Source organism: Nannospalax galili, unplaced genomic scaffold (assembly GCF_000622305.1).
Source record: "Nannospalax galili isolate Female #2095 unplaced genomic scaffold, S.galili_v1.0 scaffold290, whole genome shotgun sequence".
Lineage (NCBI taxonomy): Eukaryota > Metazoa > Chordata > Mammalia > Rodentia > Spalacidae > Nannospalax > Nannospalax galili.
Genome location: NW_008331486.1, coordinates 4,900,106 through 4,922,100, shown reverse-complemented (window position 1 = coordinate 4,922,100; position 21,995 = coordinate 4,900,106). Strand labels below are relative to the sequence as shown.

The window sequence follows — 21,995 nt, the reverse complement described above, 5'->3', positions numbered from 1 at the left end:
CGTCTGCGCAAACGATTAAATCCTCTTGCTTGTTGCATCTCCTGGTCTGAGGACTGAGTTATTGGGGTGCAGCCTCCCGTGGATGTTGGGTACCCCAGCCTGGGGGTCCTACATGGCTAAAACTCATAATGTCCTTGGGCCTCTGTAGTCGTCAAAAGAGTGAAAAGGCAAGCCACAAAATAAGAAAAAATAGTTCCAATATTTATGTTTGTCAAGACTGGTGTATTTGTTACTTTTCTGTTGCTGTGATAGAAATACCATGACCAAGGGAATTTATAAAGGAAGAGTTTAAGCTGGGCGTGGTGGTGCACGCCTTTAATCCCAGCACTCAGGAGAGGCAGAGGCAGATGGATCTTTGTGTGTTTGAGGCCAGCCTGGTCTACATAGTGAGTTCCAGGTCAGCTGGAGTTACAGGGAGACCCTGTCTCAAAAAGACCAAAAAAAAAAAAGAAAAGAAAATCAGTCAATCAATGAAGAAGAAAGAGAACATGAAGTTATCAGAAAAAAGTGATGGGGAGATATGGGAGGAGTTGGAGGGGAGGGAGTGGGCATGGATTTGATCAAAACACCTTATATGCATGTATGAAATTCTCAGTACATTGTCTAAAGAAAGAAAAAAGCCACAGAATAGAAGAAAAGGTTTGCCAGTCATGTATGCGACTATATGAAGGTCTTGTTTCTTGGTGCAAGTGTGTAGGGGGGTACATGTGCACATAGGTACACGTGAGTATGGAGGCCAGGGGACAACCTTGGGTTTTGTTCCTCAGTCACTGTCTACCTTATTCTGAGACATGGTCTCTCATTGGCCTGGAGCTTGCTAATTAGGCTGGCAGACCAGCGGGCCCCCAGGATCTGCTGTGTCTGCCTCCCCAGTAGCACTGGTGTTACAAATGTATGGTGTCATGCCTAGCATTATTATGCAGGTTGTGGGGATCAACTAAGCCATCTCCCTAGCCCTATAAAGGATGCTTATAATTAAAAAAGCAAGAGGAAAAATAACCCAGTAGTGAAATCGCTTTGAAACCTGTTCAAGATTTGAAAAATTTAAAGTTGGGCTGAGTCTTTTGCACTACTTTAATTTAGAGTAAGCTACCACTCTGGTGGACATGAACCCTGGGCAGGGGCTTTTTATTGTGGCTCCTCAATATGAAACAAATCCAAGGTCCTCCAACTGATCACTCATGCTCAATAGCTTTGGTGAAAACAAAATTCAAAACAACATTTGATCCTAATACAAATTTTCCAGAGAAGCAATCTGAGACAGGCGTGTGTTTTATATACAGCAGACTGTATATAAGTATATAAATCATTGTGAAATGAGCAAGTCTTCAAGTCAGTTCCCAAGATATCAAGAGAACGTCCAAGGCCATGCTGCTGATGAGTTGTACAGCCAAGATTTGAGTCCAGGCATCTGACTCTGGAGCCACTTCTGACCATGACCTGCCACAGGTGATTTCTAATCTCTGGCCAGGTCCCCACACTAGTCCTGTTTTATGGCAGGGCCCAGTGAGCAGTGTTTGACACCAAAGCATATAGCGATCGTAGGACCACATAAAGGCTCCATTTATGTCTCTCCTGGGAGATGTGAGTTTCCTGAAGACACAGGGAGGTGGGGTGAGGACAGTCCAGTGTAATTTGTTCATTTAGGGCTGGGTTGTAGATCTGCAAAACTGGTGTTGGAAGGGTGTCCTGAGGCTCTGCTGCTCAGGTTCCCTAAACAGAAACGTAACATGGAGGCTGCTGGCTTTTGCAAGGACCGGAGAACAAGGACTTGATGTTTCTGCTCCTGGCTTAGCACAGGGCCATGCTGGGTCTGCCTGCTTTGATGGTAAGACTGTCTGCTTTCAGGAGCCAGCCCACATGGGCGGGGCTCATTCTAAGTGTCAGAAGCGATCCTCTTTCTCTATGTGTGGGTCAGCTGACATCACTCTGGCCAGACATTTGTGGGCATCTATTCAGGGTTTGGCCAAGAACAGGAATGGCCCCTTTGCCTAACACAGCAACGGTGAAGGTACCATGCCGTGTAAGTAGCTTGTGTTAAGCTGAAGGCACAAGGGGAAGAGGAATGACAACTCCACAAATGCTGTGACCTTTCAAGTTAAATCCATGACACCTCACTAAGAATTTGCCTCTAGGAAGTGGTCAGGAGAGCAATGGTGGCAATATAGTAGTGGTTACCATAGCAACAATAACTTATCTTCCTGGGTATCTGCAGGCATACGGCTAAGAACTTCACAAGCTCACTTCACTGAGTACTCTCAATCACTGTAAGACAGTTTATGATTTACAGAAGGAGAAACGGAGGCTCAGCAAGGCCTGTTCATAGCGTGTGGTGGTCGGAGACAGAACTTGAACTCAAGTGTGTGAGTGCATAGCTCAAATACTGAAACACTGTGATGAGGCAAAGGGGCAGCCAAGATGGAAGAGAAATTAAGGAGCTTTTGCACTGGACTCTGCAGTTCTGGGGTGTTCCCCAGTAGACAATGGTGATGATGGTTTCAAAGAACAAAAAGCAAGAGATCCCTGTGGCCTGCAGCAAGAAGGACTAGGGGAGCCCAGAAAGAGGGCCTGGTTCAAGGGGTGGCAGGCAGTAAGGCCTCCCCTTGTGGTGGCTTCATGAATAAACAAAGTTCATAGTCACACAAATATTTTATACTTCCCTCCTGGGCTCTGGACTTGTTCATATGGCAGGGCCAAGCTGACTGGCCTGGCAAAGGGGAAAAGCCTGGACTCATAAGGCAGGCTGTGGAACTCCTTCTGGTTTGATGCAGCCAGAACAGCTTCATGTGTCTGCTTAGTTTTATGATGAATGTTTAGAATTACCAGCACCTTCCATGCCCCAAGATAGCATTTCCTATCATGTCTGCTTTGTGCAAAGCTCTGGAACATTCTAGGTGCCTCTTCCAGGGCTCAGTTTAGGCAAGTCGTCTCTGTGTGGGGGATCACCACCTCTGCTTCAGTGGTGAGCTTGGTGGCCATGCCAGAACTTGGGAATGCTTACCTCATCTGTAGAGCCATTTTCCACTCGGAATCTTCCAGCTCTTTGGATAGCTCCATCAGCATCACTGGAAATAAGCTAGGGAAGAAAAGAGTTTTCAGTTAGGTAGCTGGGTCTCCATTTGCAATGCTTTCAGTCTGTGAATTTCCCCTAGAAGTAGCCAGCTCTACCAGCCTGAGCTGGTAGGCCCAGCCTAGAAGACAGATGTCTATCATAGGCCTTTTGACCTTAGGAGTCCAAGAACAAGGCTCACCTACCCTGAACATTTTCGCAGACAGAACAACATTAAAGCGATGATCCCTGCAAAAACAGTCTTAATCCACACCACATGTGGACAAGTGGCAGCCCGCAGATGGCAGAACTCAAAGCCAAGTCTCAAGCTCGACCGCCTTCCTGGGGAACGCTAAAGAATGATTAGTAGCTGGCATGCACTCAAGGCGTCACCAACATCAGAAAAGCTCTTGTGCTTCTTTCAATTTTAAACAGTTTCCAAAAGGTCCTTTCAAGGCTGGCTGTGTTTTGAGTGTTGGCAAAGGGTGTCAATTCCAACTGGACAGCCTTTAAGGAGCGTGGTGCTAGAAAGAGGTGAGTGGAAAGGAGATGGGACCTTGGCCTGTCTGCCAAAAAATCATTCTCAAGACCGTTTCCTTCTAGACCTCTCAAAAGCAACATAGGAAAATGACATATCTTTTTTTCCTATTATTCTATTTTTTATGTGTATGAGTGTATTGCCTGTATGTATGTAAGTGCACCCTGCAATGCCATGGAGATCAGAAGAGGGCGTCAGATACTCTGGAACTAGAGTTGTGAATGGTTGAGAGCCAATATGTGGGTGCTGGGAATTGAACCCAGGTCCTCTGCAAAAGCAGTCAGTGCTCTTAACTGCTGAGCCGTCTCTCCAGCCCTTTTGTAATATGTCACATGGGCTCTTATAGTCACTATGTATTTTTAAAAAATAAAAAAGAAGCTGGGTGTGGTGACACACACTTTTAATCCCAGCACTTGGGAGGAAGAGGCAGAATAAAAAAGAAATAGCATTTGTTTTTTTTAAAAAAATGGGAGTGGTGGCACAGGCCATCAATCCCAGCACTTGGGAGGTAGAAGCAGGTGGATCTCTGTGAGATCCAGGTCAGCCTGGTCTACACAGCCAGTTCCAGGCCATCTGTGGCTACAATAACATATCTTTTTTCAACCCTTCAAATCTATGCATAGTATGCAATAAAGATCTGCCAACAATGTCTACATTCCAGACTTCTCAGAACTCACTTGCCCGGAGGGCCACTTCTCACCACACCAACTCAGAGCTCGCCCCCAAATCAGAAATGCAATTTCATAAGACTGCTGCCTCATATTTTCAGCTGTTTAAGAGACATGATGGTGTGAAAACAAAGGAAATGTTTTCAGAACCACTCCCACCCAATACACAAAAATTTCCCTAAAGAAAATTGTTTGAAAATGATAGATTTTTTTTCTCATTAAATATAAAATAGTATCCAGGTTTCATTAATGGCACTTCTATGTACCATGCACTCTTCTGGTCTTAACACATATTATTTCATTTAATTTCTATAACAACACAGAGTAGGCACTATTATTAATCTTAATTTTAAATAAGAAAACTAAGGCGGAGAAAGGTAAAAGTCACAGTTGAGGCTACATGACTAGTTGACAGAGCAGAGCTGGGGTGTGACAGAGGCAGCAGGCCACAGAAGCTGGGCATCCTCCTCTAAGCACCATCTCATTTAGAAGGCCCACTACAAGGTCCAGGTTTTACTACTAATTGTCAGCCTGCAAAGTAATCTCTGAACACACAAGGTTTCTATGTATATATTGCCAAGGTATATCCATAGTGTCAGAAAGCAGTGAGCAAAAGAATTTCACCTTGTCCAAACAGGGGTGCATACCTATGATCTCAGCCCTCAGGAGGCTAAGGCAGGAGGATCTTGAGTTCAAGGCCATCCTTGGCTACACAGCTCCTTTCTCAAAAAACTCTCAGCTCCTGGGAGATGACTTCTAAGCTTTAAGAGCTTCAAGTTATACTGGTGAGTAATAAGCAAGTAGTTCAGGGTGGGGGCTTTAGGTCACATATGCTAGCTCCTCCTCTGGAGGGTCTGGAGCTAAGTGAATGGTGGGATCAAGCCTCACTAGAAACCCAGCAGGCCATTCTGACTGGCAGGGCTCCATGTAGACTGTTACACAACATGACTGGGACAAGCCAGGACACCACTGGAGAGAACACCTGGAAATGCTGTGCTGGGATTCTCCTGCATGCTGCCCTGTGCTGACTTGAGTCTATGTCATAAACCTGAGTATGCTAGCAGTGTTCAGTGAGTCCTGAGAGTCTTCTTAGCATATCATCAAAACTGGGGGACACTTGGAGCACAAACTCGGCAGGTGATGTCAGAAGGGAGGGTGATCTTGTGGACTGCTCACTACTGTTGTGGAGGCCAGTTCTGAAGTACAAGCAAAAGATAAAGTTAGGTCTCCAGGGACACTGCCGTTCTCGCAGGGCAGTTGGGGAGACATCAGTGTGGGTTTCTTCTAGCCAGTAGGGCCTCTGCTCACTGTTGAAGTACAGGGAACAGCAGAGAGGACTCAAGTGTGCAAGCTGCTGCAAGGGCTTGGGAGGAAGCAAGGGGGATCACATCAGGAACGGAGTACCATAGTCAGTCCATAATGTCTCTCCTGAGGACAGGAAGGGGCAGGGTCCCATCCCCTTTACTTGTCACTCCTGACATACGAGTTGGTAAAGTCCTCACCATGGCTAGCCTCATCTAGGACTCTGTAGGAGAGCTGATGCTCATTCAGGATTTGCTCATATGGCTATGGGACAAGCAGGCATTAAATGTTTACCACGACAGCCCAGACACTGCCAGGCACAGGCAGTCTCACCCTTCCCTTTGCTGAGAGGCACAGTGCTTGTCTCAGTGGAAAGTCGAAGAGGAAACAAAGAACACAATTCATGATCTAGTGGTTAGGAGGGAGTCAGCTCCTTCTGAACTCAAGAGTCACAAAACCCAGAAAGATGCTTAACTCAGATCTCGGGCTAAGCCTCTGTCCCCCCACCATTTCTCCACTACTATCTTCATCCAATGCACTGTCATCTCTTACCTGGATGCCTACAGCTGTCTCCTGACTGGTCTAGTCATCCTCCACCATGGCATCTTTCCAACCCACTCTTCAGGCAATAGTAGGTGCATATGACAGATCCCAAATGCTTTTGGCCCACGATCCCAACTCTCTGCAGCACCACTTCTTCCTGCCAGAGGGCAGTTACAAACCAGAGCTCCATATCTGGATGTCCTGGCACCTCCTGTATATCCACCCAAGTCCCCACTGCTCCAAGACACTTTCCCTGACCTCCCTGCCTGGGCAGAATTGTGGTTTCCATTCTTTCCTGGGATTACTTGGTTTGTATGGGTCCATCCTTGGGCATACCCTCTGCTTCCCAATGTGCTTCCCGAGGACAGTGACCACATTCTTTCATTGTCACCACTGCATCTGCAGAGCTAAGCATGCTGTTGTGGTATGGGCATTCACCGAGTATTTATAGACAATATGTGACTAGGTGAATGCCAAAATCCACAGCAAATGATGGAGTATAAGAATGGAGCTAAGTAAGCCCCAAGGCAGAGGAGGTTTGTTACTCATGGAAGAAATGCCCAAGACATTCTATTGAGTCTCTCCAATGGGAATGACCATAAGAAGGAAGGGCCAAGCCACCTGAATCACCATGTGCCAGAGCGCAGAGTAACCTAATCAATGCAGGTTTAAGGTAATGCCACTGCACGTGAGCTACAGGGCCTTCCCAGGGGGAGTGAGGGTTGGGTGGGGGCTGGGTTGGGCGTTCTGCTAGTCACATGCAGGCTGGAGCACAGGGGCCATCCCAGGGAGGCCTGCCTGTAGTTGGCTTAGCACCTGTGGTGCTCAGTGCCTATGAAGACGGTCATATAGCTGACGAGAAGCAGAATGCCCCAGCCAACTGAGGGACAAACAGAACAAAGCAAAACGAAACAATAAAAAATACAAACAGTTAGGGAAATCTTTTAACACAGTAGAGAGGCTGTTGGCTAGGAAGCTTCTTTCAATCACTCTCCACAAACCTCTGATCTGGCCAATTAAATGCATAGAATGTCAACACCAATCCCTTGTTAAAAGACTGGATTCAGGAAAGACTTGGTCTCCCCCTAGAATCCATCTAAACACCCACAGCTCAACTTAGAAACTCTCTCTTCAAACTCATCCCAGACAGGACAGTGATCTATGTGCTAACAAGTTCCACTCATGCTGTCCCCCACACTGTCATAATCGTGCCTGGACACAAGGCTGGACCTCATTTCTCGAATGGTGGCCAATCACCTGACTTGATTTTCTCCACCTGGAGGTGAGCCAAAGTCCTGGGTAGCAGTCACAGAGCCACGTTCAGTAGGGAGGGTGCCTCTTCCCTGGGCTTATTTCCCCTGTCATTGGCCAGAATCCCAATGACCAGAGAGGCCACGCAAGTCCATGTGAAGATTAAGTCATCCTAAACCTGGGTGTGAGGTGCAGAGCCAGCACCCATATTCACAGTAGCTAGCCTAGTGTGAGGAGGAATGAACTAGGTTTCACTGCACTGTGATGGTTGAGACCCATCCCTACCCCATGTAAGGAAGAAAGGCACTCATCTTGTGACAAGTTCACAACAAAACGTGGAAACTAACCTAACATACCAGAGTACGTGCTCTGCCAAGTACGTTTACCACAAAAAGCACAATAGAATTTTAGAAAATCTCTAACTACTGTAGTAATTTGGCATGCTGGAAGATGAAAATAGAATGACTTTTGACCATGACCAACTTTCAAATGAAAAGCATTAATTTCTTTTCTTTTGGAGACAAGGTCTTGTTTATCCTGGGCAGGTCTCAAACTTGCTATGCAGATGATTGGGAGGTTAAGCCTTGAACTTCTGAGCCTCTTGCCTCCCCCTCTTGCATGCTGGGATTATAGGCATGTGCCTCCATGTCTGGTTAAACTCATGACCCTGCGCATGCTAGGCAAGCACTCTACCAACTTAGCTACATCTCCAGTCTTAATTCCTGAACTTTAAAAAGCAGTGACCACATGGAACTCAAACTAGATATTAAGAAAATGCCCCCAAAGAGTAAATGAGATTATCACTTTGAGAGAGGGGGAAACGGCTGTCAAAAACAGAGACTATTGGGGGTGGAAATCAAAAGGAAGAATGGATTGGGGTGTTATGTAAGTGGTGTTTGGCCAGAGAACACAGGAGCCATCCCTGAGACATTTCAACTACTTCCTTTAGCAAAGTTACCTACTAGTAAGCTGACCAGACTAGATGAAAACCCCATTACAAAGGGCAGATGGGCCTGAAGAGACACAGAGAGAAAGCAGAATGCAAGTCAGGCATGACTTTACAGCTCCAGAGCCAGCAAAGGAGAGAGCTGGCTGAGCCTCTCACGAAAGCACATGGAAGTGTCCAGAAAACCGAGTTCACATGAGTGCTCTATCCCTTCGAAATATGGCTCTGACTAATCTGTTTAGTGATTGATAAGATTTTGTTTTCCTTTTATTGTTTTGGTGATGGTGCAGACTGAACCCAGCCTTGAACATCCTAAGCTTTCACACTAAGAAGGTAGCTTTTAATATGGTCAGTCCTGGTCTGGACACCTGAAGCCTGAAGCAGGGGCAGGAACAGGATATGAAGGTGGCTGAAGGGTGGCCCAGAACTCCTATAGGTCGACAGCACAGCATTTTAGTACCTTCAAAGGGGCTGTATTCTCATATACCGAATGTAACAAACAATCATGAAAAAGAAAGGCAAAGAACAATATTCTAGAAGCTGGAATGCAGTGCACTGGTGCACACTGGTCAGTGTTTGCTTTGCATGTGTGAGGTCCCACGTTCAATCTCTAGCATTTCCTTAAAAAAAAAAAAAAAATTCTTGGTGAGTTTGAATAAAAAATGGTGAAGAAAGAATAAAACCATAAAATTAAACTGGGGAGAAAGAGCTGTCAAAGAAAGTAATATTTTATATGGGTAAACAGAACCACTGTTAGTCAGAAGCTGAGGTACACATCTGAAATCCCAGCACTCGGGCAGCAGATGAAGGAGGACTGGGAGTTCAAGACCAGCCTGGGCTACATAGCAAGACCATGTCTCATAAAACCCAAACTAAACCAAGCAAGCTACCCTATCCCCAAACTGATACCTACAAACAGATACATTGAAAAATAAGCAGAAAGCAGCGTATGCAGAACATTATGAAGTTATTAGAGGGAAACTCTGCATGGTTTTTGATAGATCAAGGCAAAAGCTAGCAAGGAAACACAGGGGACTCAAATAGAGTCAATAAGCAAGGTTTAATAGCCATATGTTGAATTTATTTGAGAACATTTTTTTTTCTTTTTAAGCAAGATTCTTGTTATGTAGCCCAGGCTGTCCTTGAACTCATGATCTTCCAGCCTCAGCCATGTGAATGCTAGGCCTGCAGGTGTGTGCCACTGCAGTCATCCATGGCTTCTCAAAGCATTTAGTTAATATTAAAATACTGAGCTAGGCCAGGTGTGGTGGCTCATGCCTTTAATCCAAGAATTCAGGAGGCTGAAACAGGGAGGTCTCTGTAAGACTGAGGTCAGCCTGGTTTACACGGCAAGTTCTAGGCCTGGGCTATAGACAGACCCTGTCTCAAAAAACAAACAAACAAAAATACTGAACTAATATTGAACAGAAAGCATGAAAATCCTACAGGAGAAAAATTATGAAGAAAAAAATGCTGTAGAACTATTCAGACTGTGCTTTAGCATAATGCAACCGAATGAGAAATTCAATTCAACAGGGTGAAGCAATATGCATTTGAGAAAACTCTTGGAGCCTCAATACATACAATTAGGACAATGAGGACAGTGAATATCAGGACATGTAATGTCACAGACGCTCTGAGCATAAGAAAATTCATACTCTCAAATGCTCTGATTAAACAAGAAAGGATGAAAACAAGGATCTAGGCATTAGCTTCTAGAAGATACGAAAAATAATCGGGAACAAAGCCAAGGCAAGAAGGGACAGGGACCAGGAAAGAGTCAGAGAGGAAATCTGCAGGATGAGAAGAACCAGACTTGACAGACCTCAGCCATGAAAGGTAAGGGACAGCTGGGTGAGGTGGCAAACACCTGTCATTCCAGCACTTGGAAATGGAGGCTGGAGGCTCCTGAGGCCAGCCTCGACCACACAGGAAGATGGTGCTTCAAGAAGACAAATGTGTACCGTAAAAGCAAGGGAAACACCACCTCCAAGATGAAAGTTCTTAAAGGCTATTTTTATTTTATGTGTATGAGTGTATTGGCTGCATGCATGTAAGTGTACATGTGTCATGCAATGCCCACAAAGTCAGAAGGTGTCAGATCCCCTGGAACTGGAGTTACAGGTGGTTCTTAGCCGCCATGTGGGTTCTAGGAACTGAACCTAGGTCCTCTGCAAGAGCAGCCAGTGCTCTTAACCACTGAGCCATCTCTCCAGCCCAAGAAGTTAACTTTTAAAGATTTTATTATTTTTAATTATGTGTACATATGTGTCTCAGTGTGGGTTTGTGCACGTGAGCGCAGGGTACTTGTAGAGGCCAGACATGTCAGATATCCTAAAGCTGGAATTATAGGCAGTTGTGTGATATCTGATGTGGGTTCTGAGAACCAAATTCAGGTCCTCTTCAAGAACTGCATGCATTCTTCACTGCGAGTCATCTCTCCAGCCCCCTCAGAATTTATTTTTTACTTATTTTTATCATTATTTATTTTATGTGTATGAGTGTATTGCCTGCATGTGTGTTAAGTGCACCTTTGCTGTGCAATGCCCATGGAGGTCAGTAGAGGGTGTCAGATTCCCCTGGAGCTGGAGTTACAAACGGTTGTTAGCCACCATGTGGGTGCTGGGAATCAAACTCAGGTCCTCTGCAAGAGCAGCTAGTGGACTTAACTGATGAGCCATCTCTCCAGCCCCTAGATTTTATTTTTAAATTAATTAGGTGTGCATGGTGGCTCATGTCCATAATGCCAGTACTTGTGAGGCTAAGATTTGAGGACTGTTACATGTTAGAGGCTAGCCTGGGCTCCAAAATGAGCTCCAGGCAAGCCTAAGCTACAGAGTAAGACCCTGTTTCCAAATAAAATTTTTAAAAATGCCCGAAATTTGAAAACATCCCATCCCTCAGTTGCATTCGAGTCTGTTTCAAGTGCTCAGCAGCTGCATGTGGCTACTCTGAGGGCAGTGCAGAGAGCAACATGTTCATGATTGCAGGCAGTTCTACATGACAGGACTGGACAGGCTGGGCATTCATGCAATGGAGAGCAAATCAGGTTCTCAATTAGTCGGTTAACTGTACTAAACTTGTGGGATTGGATATTCTGAGTAGAGGCACTGGTCTCATCCTGACAATGCTGTAACTGACTCATACAGCACTGAACAGTGCAATGTATTACGTGTTTAATTAGAAAAAAAGTAGTATTCCAACAGTATCCGTTTGTAAAACTTTTAAATTAGTTTAAAATAAAATCATAATAGGAAGAATAAAATGTTATTAACTACCATAACTAAAAATGTTATTAATTTCATATTCAAAGCAATTAAATGACAATATTTCTTAAATTAATGCAAAGACATATTTCTTCCACACCAACTCTCTCTCCTACTTAATGGCTTTGACTCTGCCCAGGCTGGTGTTTGTTTCTATTCTTCAGTAGTGCTGGGATTCCCAGACTCAGGTTTAGTGTGTAATATGTCCTTGGCATTCAAGTGTATAAATCACAGGAATATTTTTTACTTAGTGAAAAACAAATCTTAGAAAGGTTATGTAAAGTACATCTTTAAAAATAGTATTTCAGGGCTGGAGAGATGGCTCAGTGGTTAAGAACGCTGGTTGTTCTTGCAGAAGACCCGGGTTGGAATCCCAGCACCCATATGGCAGCTAACAGCTGTCTATAACTCCAGTTCCAGGGGATCCAACAGCCTCTTCTGTCTTCCACGGGCATTGTACGACATGGGTGCACTTACCTACATATGGACAATACACGCATACACATAAAAAAATAGTATTTCAGGGGCTGGGGAGATGACTCAGCAGTTAAGAGCAGTGGTGGTTGTTCTTGCAAAGGCTTCTGGTTGGGTTCCCGGCGCCCACCCAGCGGCTAACAACCATCTGTAACTCAACTCCAGGGAATCCGACACCCTTTTCTGGCCTCTGTGGGCACCGGAATGCATGTGGCACACATACATACATGCAGGCAAAACACTCATACACATAAAATCAAAATAAATTTTAAAAATCTTAAAGAGAATCTAGGAATGGTGGTGCATACCTTTAATCCCAGCACTCTGGAGGCAAAGATAAGTGGATCCCAGCACTCTGGAGGCAAAGATAAGTGGAGTTCCAGGCTAGCTGGGGCTACAGGAAGACCCTGTCTCAAAAAGATCAAAGGGGGAAAACAAAACAAAACAAAACAGAAAAACCCTTAAAGAGAAAAACAGTATTTCATATTTTTCCTCCCTTTTTAAAAAATGGGCGGTTATAAGTACACATTTTTAGGGCCCAGCTGACCAGGTTCAAGTCTCAGTTCCATATTTGTTAGTTTTGTGATCTTGGGGAAATCATTTAATCTTTCCTGCCTATCTCTAAAAATAAGAACAGGAGGTAGGGGCAGGAGCATCAAGTTCAAGGTCAGTTTGGGCTACAGAGTGAGTTTGAGGCCAGCTTAGGGCTACATAGTGAGACTTCAGAAAAAAAAGTGTAAGTATGTATTATGTGTACACGCACACATGTGTTATGTATATGCATATAGTGAGGATGATGATTACACCCACTTCTGGACTTGCACAGAGAATCCAATAACGTAAAACATGCAATGAACCTAGTATACTTCCTGGACATAGTAGGCACTCAATACACATTATTATGTATTGTTGTAATAATATTGATTAATATAAAACGTTCTGATCGCTACTAAACAACTAATTATTGGATCTGTAATTAGAGTACCTTAATGCTAGATTTATACTTTTAGAAGATGTTTGTTAACATTTGTCCATCCAGCAAAAAATAGCGAGAACCCATTTTTCAGAACCTGTACTAACCGCTGTACTAATAAAGACAAATGCAACCCAATTTCTGCCCAGGAGTACTGCAATCCTACTGGATGTGTGTGCGAGAGAGACACATACATATAAACAGATAAATCACAACCCAACCTGGTTAAATGCCATAACAACAGAAGCCAGCATGGATTGCTGGCTAGGGGAGGGCAGAGGCTGTGGAGACCAGGTCTGCCTGAGGAAGCATTGGAAATTTGCTTGCTATAATGCAATTTATTCTAGAACTATAATGCAATTTACTCTAGAGCTATAATGCAATTTATTCTGGTACAGGACCTTTGAGAAATGATTTCCAATATAAGCAGGTTTATGGAACTATAAATACTGGTCAAGAAAACAGACACATTTGATGCTATAATATACCTCTCTCTTTTTCTGTCTCTGTCACATACACACACACACCCCAAACACAAACACACCTTGCTTAGGAAAATACTATGCAGAAGGGACAAAAGTTTTAGCTTTGAATTAAAAGAAGTATGAAGTCTGGGGATATGGCTCAATGGTACAACACTTGTCTAGCTAGCATTTGTGAGGTCCTGGGTTCTGTCCCCAGCAGTAAGTAAGTAAGTAAGTAAGTAAGTAAGTAAGTAAATAAATAAATAAATAAATAAATAAATAAATAAATGGGTAGGCATAAATGTGGGTAGGAGCTATCCCACACTGGTGAGTGGTGCTCTGTGTTTATCATCTGTTCTTCAGTTCTTGTCTATTTGCCTTAGGGGAGAGGCAAGAAGGTGTGTTCTGGGATGAAGAGTTCCCTCTTCTTCTAGCTCTTTAACTCAATCCTATTCTGCTGGGTGAGGGACAGGTTAGAGATGGGGGAAGTTGGACAGTCAGGGTATGGAGTATTTGTGGTTGATTAAGCATTCAGGCTGGTAAGATTTTTTTTATTTTTATTTTTTGTAGTATTGGGAAATCAAACTCTGGGCTGCAGGCATGCTATACAGCCACTCTACCACTGAGCTACACCCACAGTCTTTCAGTGTGGTTAGAAGACCCCAGCTGGGAGGCTGATACTGGCTGTAGGAGATCTGCCATGGGCTTGGTTCTGTACTTAGACCTTATAATCTTCATCCCTGGCCACCATGTTCAGAAAGCTCAGTATCCATCACAGTGGTTCACCTGATGGCCTGAGCATGCTTCCTTCTGCCTTCTCACATCCACTGGCTTTGCTGGAATCCATGGCTCTACCATCTACTGCTTAACTCCAGAGGCATCTTCTCTTCTGCACTGGCATGGCAGCCAGCTGGTAACTCACTCTGGCCAAAGATCTTTGGCTAATCAAGTCAATGCTATTCCACCAATGTGCAGGTCTTGCCTACTGCTGACTTCTCAGTCAAGATCTAGCATGCTGTCGCCTGTACTATGGGGTTTTCTCACAGCTTCTCTGCGTTCAGAGAACAAGTTTTTCATGTGACCAAGTCTTCCATCAACTCATGCTGCCCCCACTAAGATTGTACAGTCATTGCCCCTCCCTGGTCCTTCCCGCCTCTTTGGTTACCCTTGCTAGTCACATCTCTAGAAATACCCTCTCTCCTGATACTCATCACTACCACATGCGTAAAGGACTGTGAGGAGGCTCAAGAAGGGCGCTCTCACTGAACTGTGGATCTCAAGTAAATCTGTCTGTCTCAGTTCCCCAATTCAAAGTGTCTGACTAGCATCCCTGATGCCCAGTGCCCCAGTGGAATACTTGTGAAGATGAAGATTCACTTTAAAAGTGACTATTCATGAAACAAGCCTATCCATCCTACAGCCAAGCTATCTAGACATGGTCTTCTTCTGGATGGCCACTGGAGAACTAAGAAACAGAGAAAGCACATCTGTTTAGCTTCCCCTCCATTTTGGCTAGGAGTCCCTGGGCTTATATGAAAAATAACAGTAAAATATTGGTGCTCAGAGCTGGGGAGGCAGTTCAGCAGATAAAAGCTCTACCCAGAGCTGAGGTGGATCCCCAGAACCCATATAGAAAGCCAGATGTGGTGGCATGCATCTATAATCTCAGCAATCCTGCAGCAAGATGGGAGGCAGAGCCAGGTCAGCTGGCCTGGAATGCACAGTATAGCAGCAGAAACAAGAGACTCGGCCTCAGCAAGGTGGAAGGTGAGAATTGACTCGTCAAAGTTGTCCTCTGACCTCCATATATGTGCTGGGCACCCACATCCCAACTCTCTCTCACCCTCTCCCTCTTTCTGTCTCTTTGCACGCATGCACACACACAGATATTAAAAATATTTTATTTATTCTTTTTATTTGATGTGTATGAGTGTATTGTCTGCATGTGTGCAAGTGCACCTGTGTCATGCAATGCCCATGGAGGTCAGAAGATGTTGGATCCCCCGGAACTGGGGTTACAGATAGTTAGCTGCCTTGTGAGTGCTGGGAATCAAATCTAGGCAAGTATTCTTAACCACTGAGCCATCTCTCCAGTCCCACAAGCAGATATTTAAAAAATACTGGGAATTTTCACCACGTGGGTTGTGCACTGCAGTGGCTCACTCATACTACCACCAATCTTCTCCCTCAAGAAAACAATGGGGAAGATGTGGGGTGGGCTCTTTTCTAACCAGGATTGTGGACAGTATTGAAGAATTCAAGGAAGAGTGAAGGCATTCTGGAGCATTGACAGTTAAGAGCCTCAGAAAGAAGTTTGCCTGAAAGATGATTTGAGAGGCTGGGGGGCAGGGGGCGGGGGCTTATGTGTTCAGAAGTCAAGTTCTACTATAAGGGAACTCAGGCAGGATGTGGAGGAAGTGGGATTTGGCTGTCTGGGAAAGTAGAGGAGCTGGCAACTGGCACATACTTGCAGAACTCACATCTGACATCAGGACCAGAGGTTGTCAAAGGTAGAGAGCCCAAAGGTCTGAAAGGTGCCACAGCTTCTTGGCTTCTGCCACATTTTCAAAGACACCTTGCTAAGCCCAACTAGTCTTCAGTTACTATGCTGAGGACTAGGGGACCATTTATGGCACAGGGTACCTGAACCTGAAGTCAAGTGAACAGACTGTCCACCAGCATGGTTGCAACAAAATCGGTAAAGAACAAATTGCCTTGAGAGACGTGCTCAGATTGCTTGATTGCTTGGTAAATACAGCACCATCTGCATGGAGGGTCAGATTCCAGAGGTCTCGATGTTGCTGGAAAATGCTCCAAGAGAAGCAAATAATGAGGTAAGATGAGGAGAAAGACCTGAGTTTTGTAGAAGGTGGCAACAGAGAGGGGCAGACCACCAGACTTTTCAGAAGGATGACCTGTGGTGCTAATTGTGCTATGTCTGTAATCTGGCCACTTTATAAAGAGTGACTGCCCTCTAACTGAAAGGAAACGGGTCCCACCTCAGCTTTCATAACCAAAGTGCCACCGGCAGGGAGAGTTAAGTAGGGTCCTGCAGCAGGTGTGAGGACAGTTCTGCTGCCCTGCCAAGCAACTGCCTGCATGAAAGGCTAGCTGGGGTGAGGGCAGATTTACTCTATAAGCTCCATCTTGCTCTTTACTCTAGACAGCATTTTCTCAAGCTTGTGTAAAGAGCTGAGCAAACACTACCTGAATGCTCCTCTTCCAACCAAAGCCTCAGCTCTATGTAAATTCTGGAGCCACTGGTTCAGATGGGCAAGAGTGGTGCACAGGATAATGTCCCACCTCACCCAGCACAGCTCTGTGAGACAAGCATCCACTAGGTGCTGGCAATTGACGAGGAAACTTTGTCTCCTCATTGTCCATGCAGCTGCTGGACTCAGAGAAGCTACAGTCCCAAGAGGCCAGTCTGAAGGCTGAAAAACACAAAGTCTGAACAACTGTTTGTTTTTGCTTGAGGATTTTGTGGGAAGGAGGAAAAAAAAAAAAAAAACCAAAACAAGATGACGGTAACAACAGCTGGAAAACCTTCAACATGGGAGCTATGAAATACTTCTATATAGATTCTGAAAATAAAAAGGAAGCATGCCTTTAAGTATTCTTTACTATCAAACAGAAATCAAATTTGAGAGAAGCAGTTGCTGTCCTGAGGGACAGAGAAGATGCACTCTCTTTACAACCGTGTGCTCAACAGCACACGAATCTGGTATCTCGCTTGTGCCTCGGGATGGGATAAGAAGTCCTAAAAAGCCTCAGATGGAGGATGGAAATCTTTACAGGGAAAAGGAAACAAAAATCAGTTTTAGAAAACTGAAACAGAAAAGCCAGGAGCAATGGTGCCGGCCTGCATTTCCAGCTGCTTGGGCGGGTAAGGCAAGAGGAACGTGAGTTTGAGACAAGCCTAGGCAGTATGGTAAGACTGTTATTTTACTTAAGGGAAAATACAAAAGAAGCAGTAATAATCTTCATCATCTCAGAGCTGAAGATAGAATGAAAAGGAATGAAATAAGCCAAAGATAAGGAGAAAGGAACAATGTCATGGAAGAATGAGAAAAAAAGGTCTTAACGTTTTCAAGGGGAAAAAATGAAGAGTAATCAAAGAGATAACAGAAAAGAACAGCCATCACTGCTCACCTATCTGGGTCTAAGAATCTCAGAGGTCCAATGCTTCAGGTAAAATTAATGAAAATAGAAATAGGGAAATTTGGGGGATTTTTTTTAAATAAAAGGCAAAAAAAAAAGAACAAAAATTTGAGAAAAGTCTAGGCAGGAAAGGATACTAAGAAAGGAAATGAATTGGAACAGCCTCAGACTACTCTTTAGAACTTTCAAGATCAGAAAATAAAAATGTTTTGGGGTTGAACACATTCTCTACCCCCAATCCTGCCCACATGATATGGTCTTATTTGAAAATGGGGTCTCTGCAGATGTAATTTGTTAAAACCAGGAAATACTGGATTCAGATGGGCTCCATATTCAATGACTGGAATCTTTATAAGGGAAGAAGAAAAGGAAATTCAGGTACAGTGATGTGGGGATGGAGGCCATGTGAGGACTCATACAGGGTAGAGTGATTCAGCCACCAGCCTCAAGATGTCAAGGACTGTCCTCCCTCAGTTGCAGAGATGATATTTTATTTTTACTTATGTATATGTGTGTATATATGCAGATGTGTGTGAGAGTCCCTTCAGAGGCCAGAAGAGGGAGTCAGGTGCCCTGGAGCTGGAGTTATAGGCAGTTATGAGCTGCCTGACATAGGGGCTGGGAACTGAACTTGGGTCCTCTGCAAGAGCAGTGAGTACTTTTAACTGCAGAGCCACCTCTCCACCTCTGACTTTGGACTTCTAACTCCCAGAATTATGACAGGATTCATTCTTGTTGCCTTAGGCCACATAATTTATACAAATCTATGACAACAGGCCTAGAAACTAAAAAGTAACAGATCAGAATCTGTGCAGTTTTAAGAGAAAAAGGTGATGACACAAAAAATTTAAAACTAGTCAAACTGTTCTTATGGAAGCTATAACTCAGATGTTTTCAGATATGTAATGCTACCTAAAGACTGAACTTAAATTGCAGGACAAGGGTGCCCACAATCACTCCTACTGATTCTTATTCTAGTTTGTCTGTAGATAGGGTATGTAGGGAGGGTATGTGTGGGCACAGGTGTGTGCAGGTGTGCATAGACTGTACATGCAGGTATGGGTTAAGGCCAGAGGACAACCTCAGTTATGTTCCTTAGACACTGTCTACCCAATGTCCACCTTGGTTTTATTTTTTGGAGACAGAGTCTCCCTGTAGCCCCAGTTGGCCTAGAATTTGCTATGTAGACCAGGCTAGCCTCAATCTCACAGAGATCTGTCTGCCTCTGCCTCCTGAGTGCAGAGATTAAAGGCATGTGCTACCATATCCTGATCTACCTTGTTTTTATTATTATTTTAAAGATGTTATTTTTATGTGTATGAGTGTTTTGCCTGCATGTATGTATAAGTACTACACAAGTACCTGGTGCCTGTGGAGGCCAGAAGAGGGTGTTGGATCCCCTGAAACTGGACTTATGGAAGGTTGTGAGCTGCTCTGTGGGTGCTGAGAACCAAACCCAGGTCCTATGTAAGGGCAACAAGTTCTCTTAGCTGTTGAGTCATCTTTGCAGCCACATTTATCACTATTATTATTATTATTTATTTATTATTATTATCATTATTACTAATACTACTGTGTGTGCTATGTGTGAGACTGTGGATACACGCCTGCTGCAGCCTGCATGTGGAAGTCAGAGGACAACTTTGGGGAGTTAGTTCTCCTCCCCTGTGAGTTCTGGGGAACTCAGGTTGTCAGGCTTGCACAGCTGAGAAATATTGCCAGCCCAAGCTTGTTTTGCTTTTCAGATAGGGTCTTTCATTGGCCTGGAACTTGATAGGATGGGTGGGCTGGGCAGCAAGCTCCAAGGACCTACCTGCTTCCACCTCCCCAGCACAGGGATTACAAACCTGCACTACCATGCCCAATTTTTTTTAACCCTGAGTGTGGGGCCTGGAACCCAGGTTCTCATACTTGTGCAGCATTTTACTGACTGAGACATTTCCTGAACCCCTTGACTCTTATTCTGAAAGTCAGAGCTAATAAATGCTATTAGGTATAAATAAGAAATAAGAGATTTAGGTAGATAAAGACAAGGTTGTCTATGGAAAAACATCCATGTCTTCAAAAGACTATACTTGTTTTTTATTTTTCTTAAACTTTATGTATTTTTGGCCAGCCCTAGCTGGCCTGGAACTCACTATGTAGACCAGGCTGGCCTTGAACTCAGAGATCCACCTGCCTCGGCCTTTCAAGTGCTGGGATTAAAGGCATGTGCCACCACGCCCAGCAAGACTATACTTGTTTTTAAGTAAAGACACACAAAAAAATGTACAAGCCCTTTTGTATGTAAATGTAATTACTAAAGGGACACGCACTAAATCTTCACAGCAATTATCTGCAGGTGGTAGGGTTTTAAAGATGAAGTTAATTTCCTCTGTGCTTTTCAGTATATTTCAAGCTTTCTTGTAATTAGCATATATTCTTTTCAAAGCACAGACGTACATGAAGAAGCATATTCATGTGCACACATCCATGAACATATACACAAAATAAGCAATAATATAAAAATTTAACAGAAAGAATTTATCAGACACTAGACTTTTAGCAAAACTGATTTTCTGGACAATGTATGGACATCTGGCAGTGAGCTTGGTGTTTGCCAGGGATACAATGAATAAAGAATCATGATCTCCATGCTAGGGAACATAGAGATGCCTGCAAATCATTACAGGATGAAACATGACTGGTGGCATGGAGAAATGCAGAGAGCTGTAGGGTTCTAGAGAGTGAAATATGAGTGGTCCATTAGGGAAAGCAGGATGCATGGAAAGAGCTGGGACGTGCAGAGGCTTGTGTCAGAAGGGCATTCTAAAAGGACGAAGTGAGGAGGTCCAGGAGGCCAAGGTAAGTAGAGGTCTGTTTGTTGGATCCTGGGCCCCATGAGCTAAGGCTCAATGACAGATAGGAGCAAGGGCATAGAAAACCCAGAATGTGAAGCTAAGCATCTACTTTATTCCCTAAGAGACAAGATGCTGAAGACCTGATGCTGTTACTTGTTTGTCTGAAAGCATAAAGATGATATTGCTAGCATTGTACTGAGGGAACGTATTCTCTATAGCAATAAGGAAATCAAAGCTCTCAGGTTCCAGTTAATTACTGCTGAGGGTACTAACAAAGTTGATATCATTTTATCAAGAACTTCTGAATGGGATCTTTCAGAAGTCAGGTGGAACCAGAGAAAATGCCAGAAGGTCAAAGAAGGAGGAAATGAAACATGTCACACACAAAAAAAGTACAGGGAAGCAGGCATCCCTGTTCTTACTCCTGTCTCTTCAAGAGACCAAGTAAGAAATACATAAGGAAATAAAAGTCACTTTGAGAATGGAATCATGTAAAAAAAATTCAGTTTACTATAGACATAATGAATCAGAGTATGAATTTCCAGCTCACTGCTCAAATGATATTTTTTCGGCATTATAGAGTTCAAGGGGTACTGGAGCAGCCTACAACAATGGCAGGATTGTAGGATTTTATTTTATTTTTTATTGAGGTTTAAAAACATTTATTTTATGTGTATGAGTGTTATGCCTGCATGTATGTAAGTGCACCCATGTTGTACAGCACCTGCAGAGGTCACAAGAGGGCATTAGATCACCTGAAACTTGAGTTACATATGGTTGTTAACCACCCTGTGGTGCTGGGTTTTCAGCAAGCGCAGCTAGGGCTCTTAACTGTTGAGCCATCTCTCTAGCCCCTTATTTTTGTTTTTTGAGACAGGGTCTCCCCGTAGTCCCAGCTGGCCTGGAACTCGCTTTGTAGACCAGGTTGGCTTCCATCTCACAGAGGCCCTCTGCCTCTGGGGTGCTGGGACTACCATGTGTGCTACCATGCTTGGATTAAGACTTATTTATTTTTTGGTCTTTTTGAGACAGGGTCTCCCTGTAGCCCCAGCTGTCCTGGAACTCACTATGTAGGCCAGGGTGGCCTTGAACTCACAGAGTTCACAGAGATCGCCTGCCTCTGCCTCCCGAGTGCTAGGATTAAAGGCGTGTGCCACCATGCCCGGCCCAAGACTTATTTTTTAATTTTTGTTTATTTATATGTGTGTGTGTGTGTGTGTGTGTGTGAGTATGCACATGTGTGTGTGGGTGCCCATGGGGGCCAAAAGAGGGTGTCAAATCTCCTGAAGCAAGTGTTAAATGTGGTTGTAAGCCACTTGATGTGGCTGCTGAGAACTGAACTCAATCTTCTGTAAGAGCAGCAAGTACCCTTAACTGCTGAGCAATCTCTCTAGCCTCAACATGACAGGACTTTAAATACAATCTACTGCATGTAGATTAAATTGGGGAGGGTATTGTACAGCCCTACCACTTAGCAGCTGTGTGACCCTGGGTAAGTTAATTAACTCTTTTGAATCTCA

General features: G+C 44.1%; 1 protein-coding gene across 4 annotated transcripts in view; it reads right to left on the bottom strand.

Annotated features, from left to right (window-relative positions):
* Positions 1-21,995, bottom strand: part of Garnl3 (GTPase activating Rap/RanGAP domain like 3) — a gene marked incomplete in the record, with an annotated part of 193,617 nt that overhangs the window by 114,394 nt on the left and 57,228 nt on the right. For all 4 annotated transcript variants that reach the window (XM_029559731.1, XM_008824990.3, XM_029559734.1 and 1 more), the window contains 1 exon segment: positions 3,002-3,076. In XM_029559731.1, the coding sequence (XP_029415591.1) occupies positions 3,002-3,076 (75 nt within the window).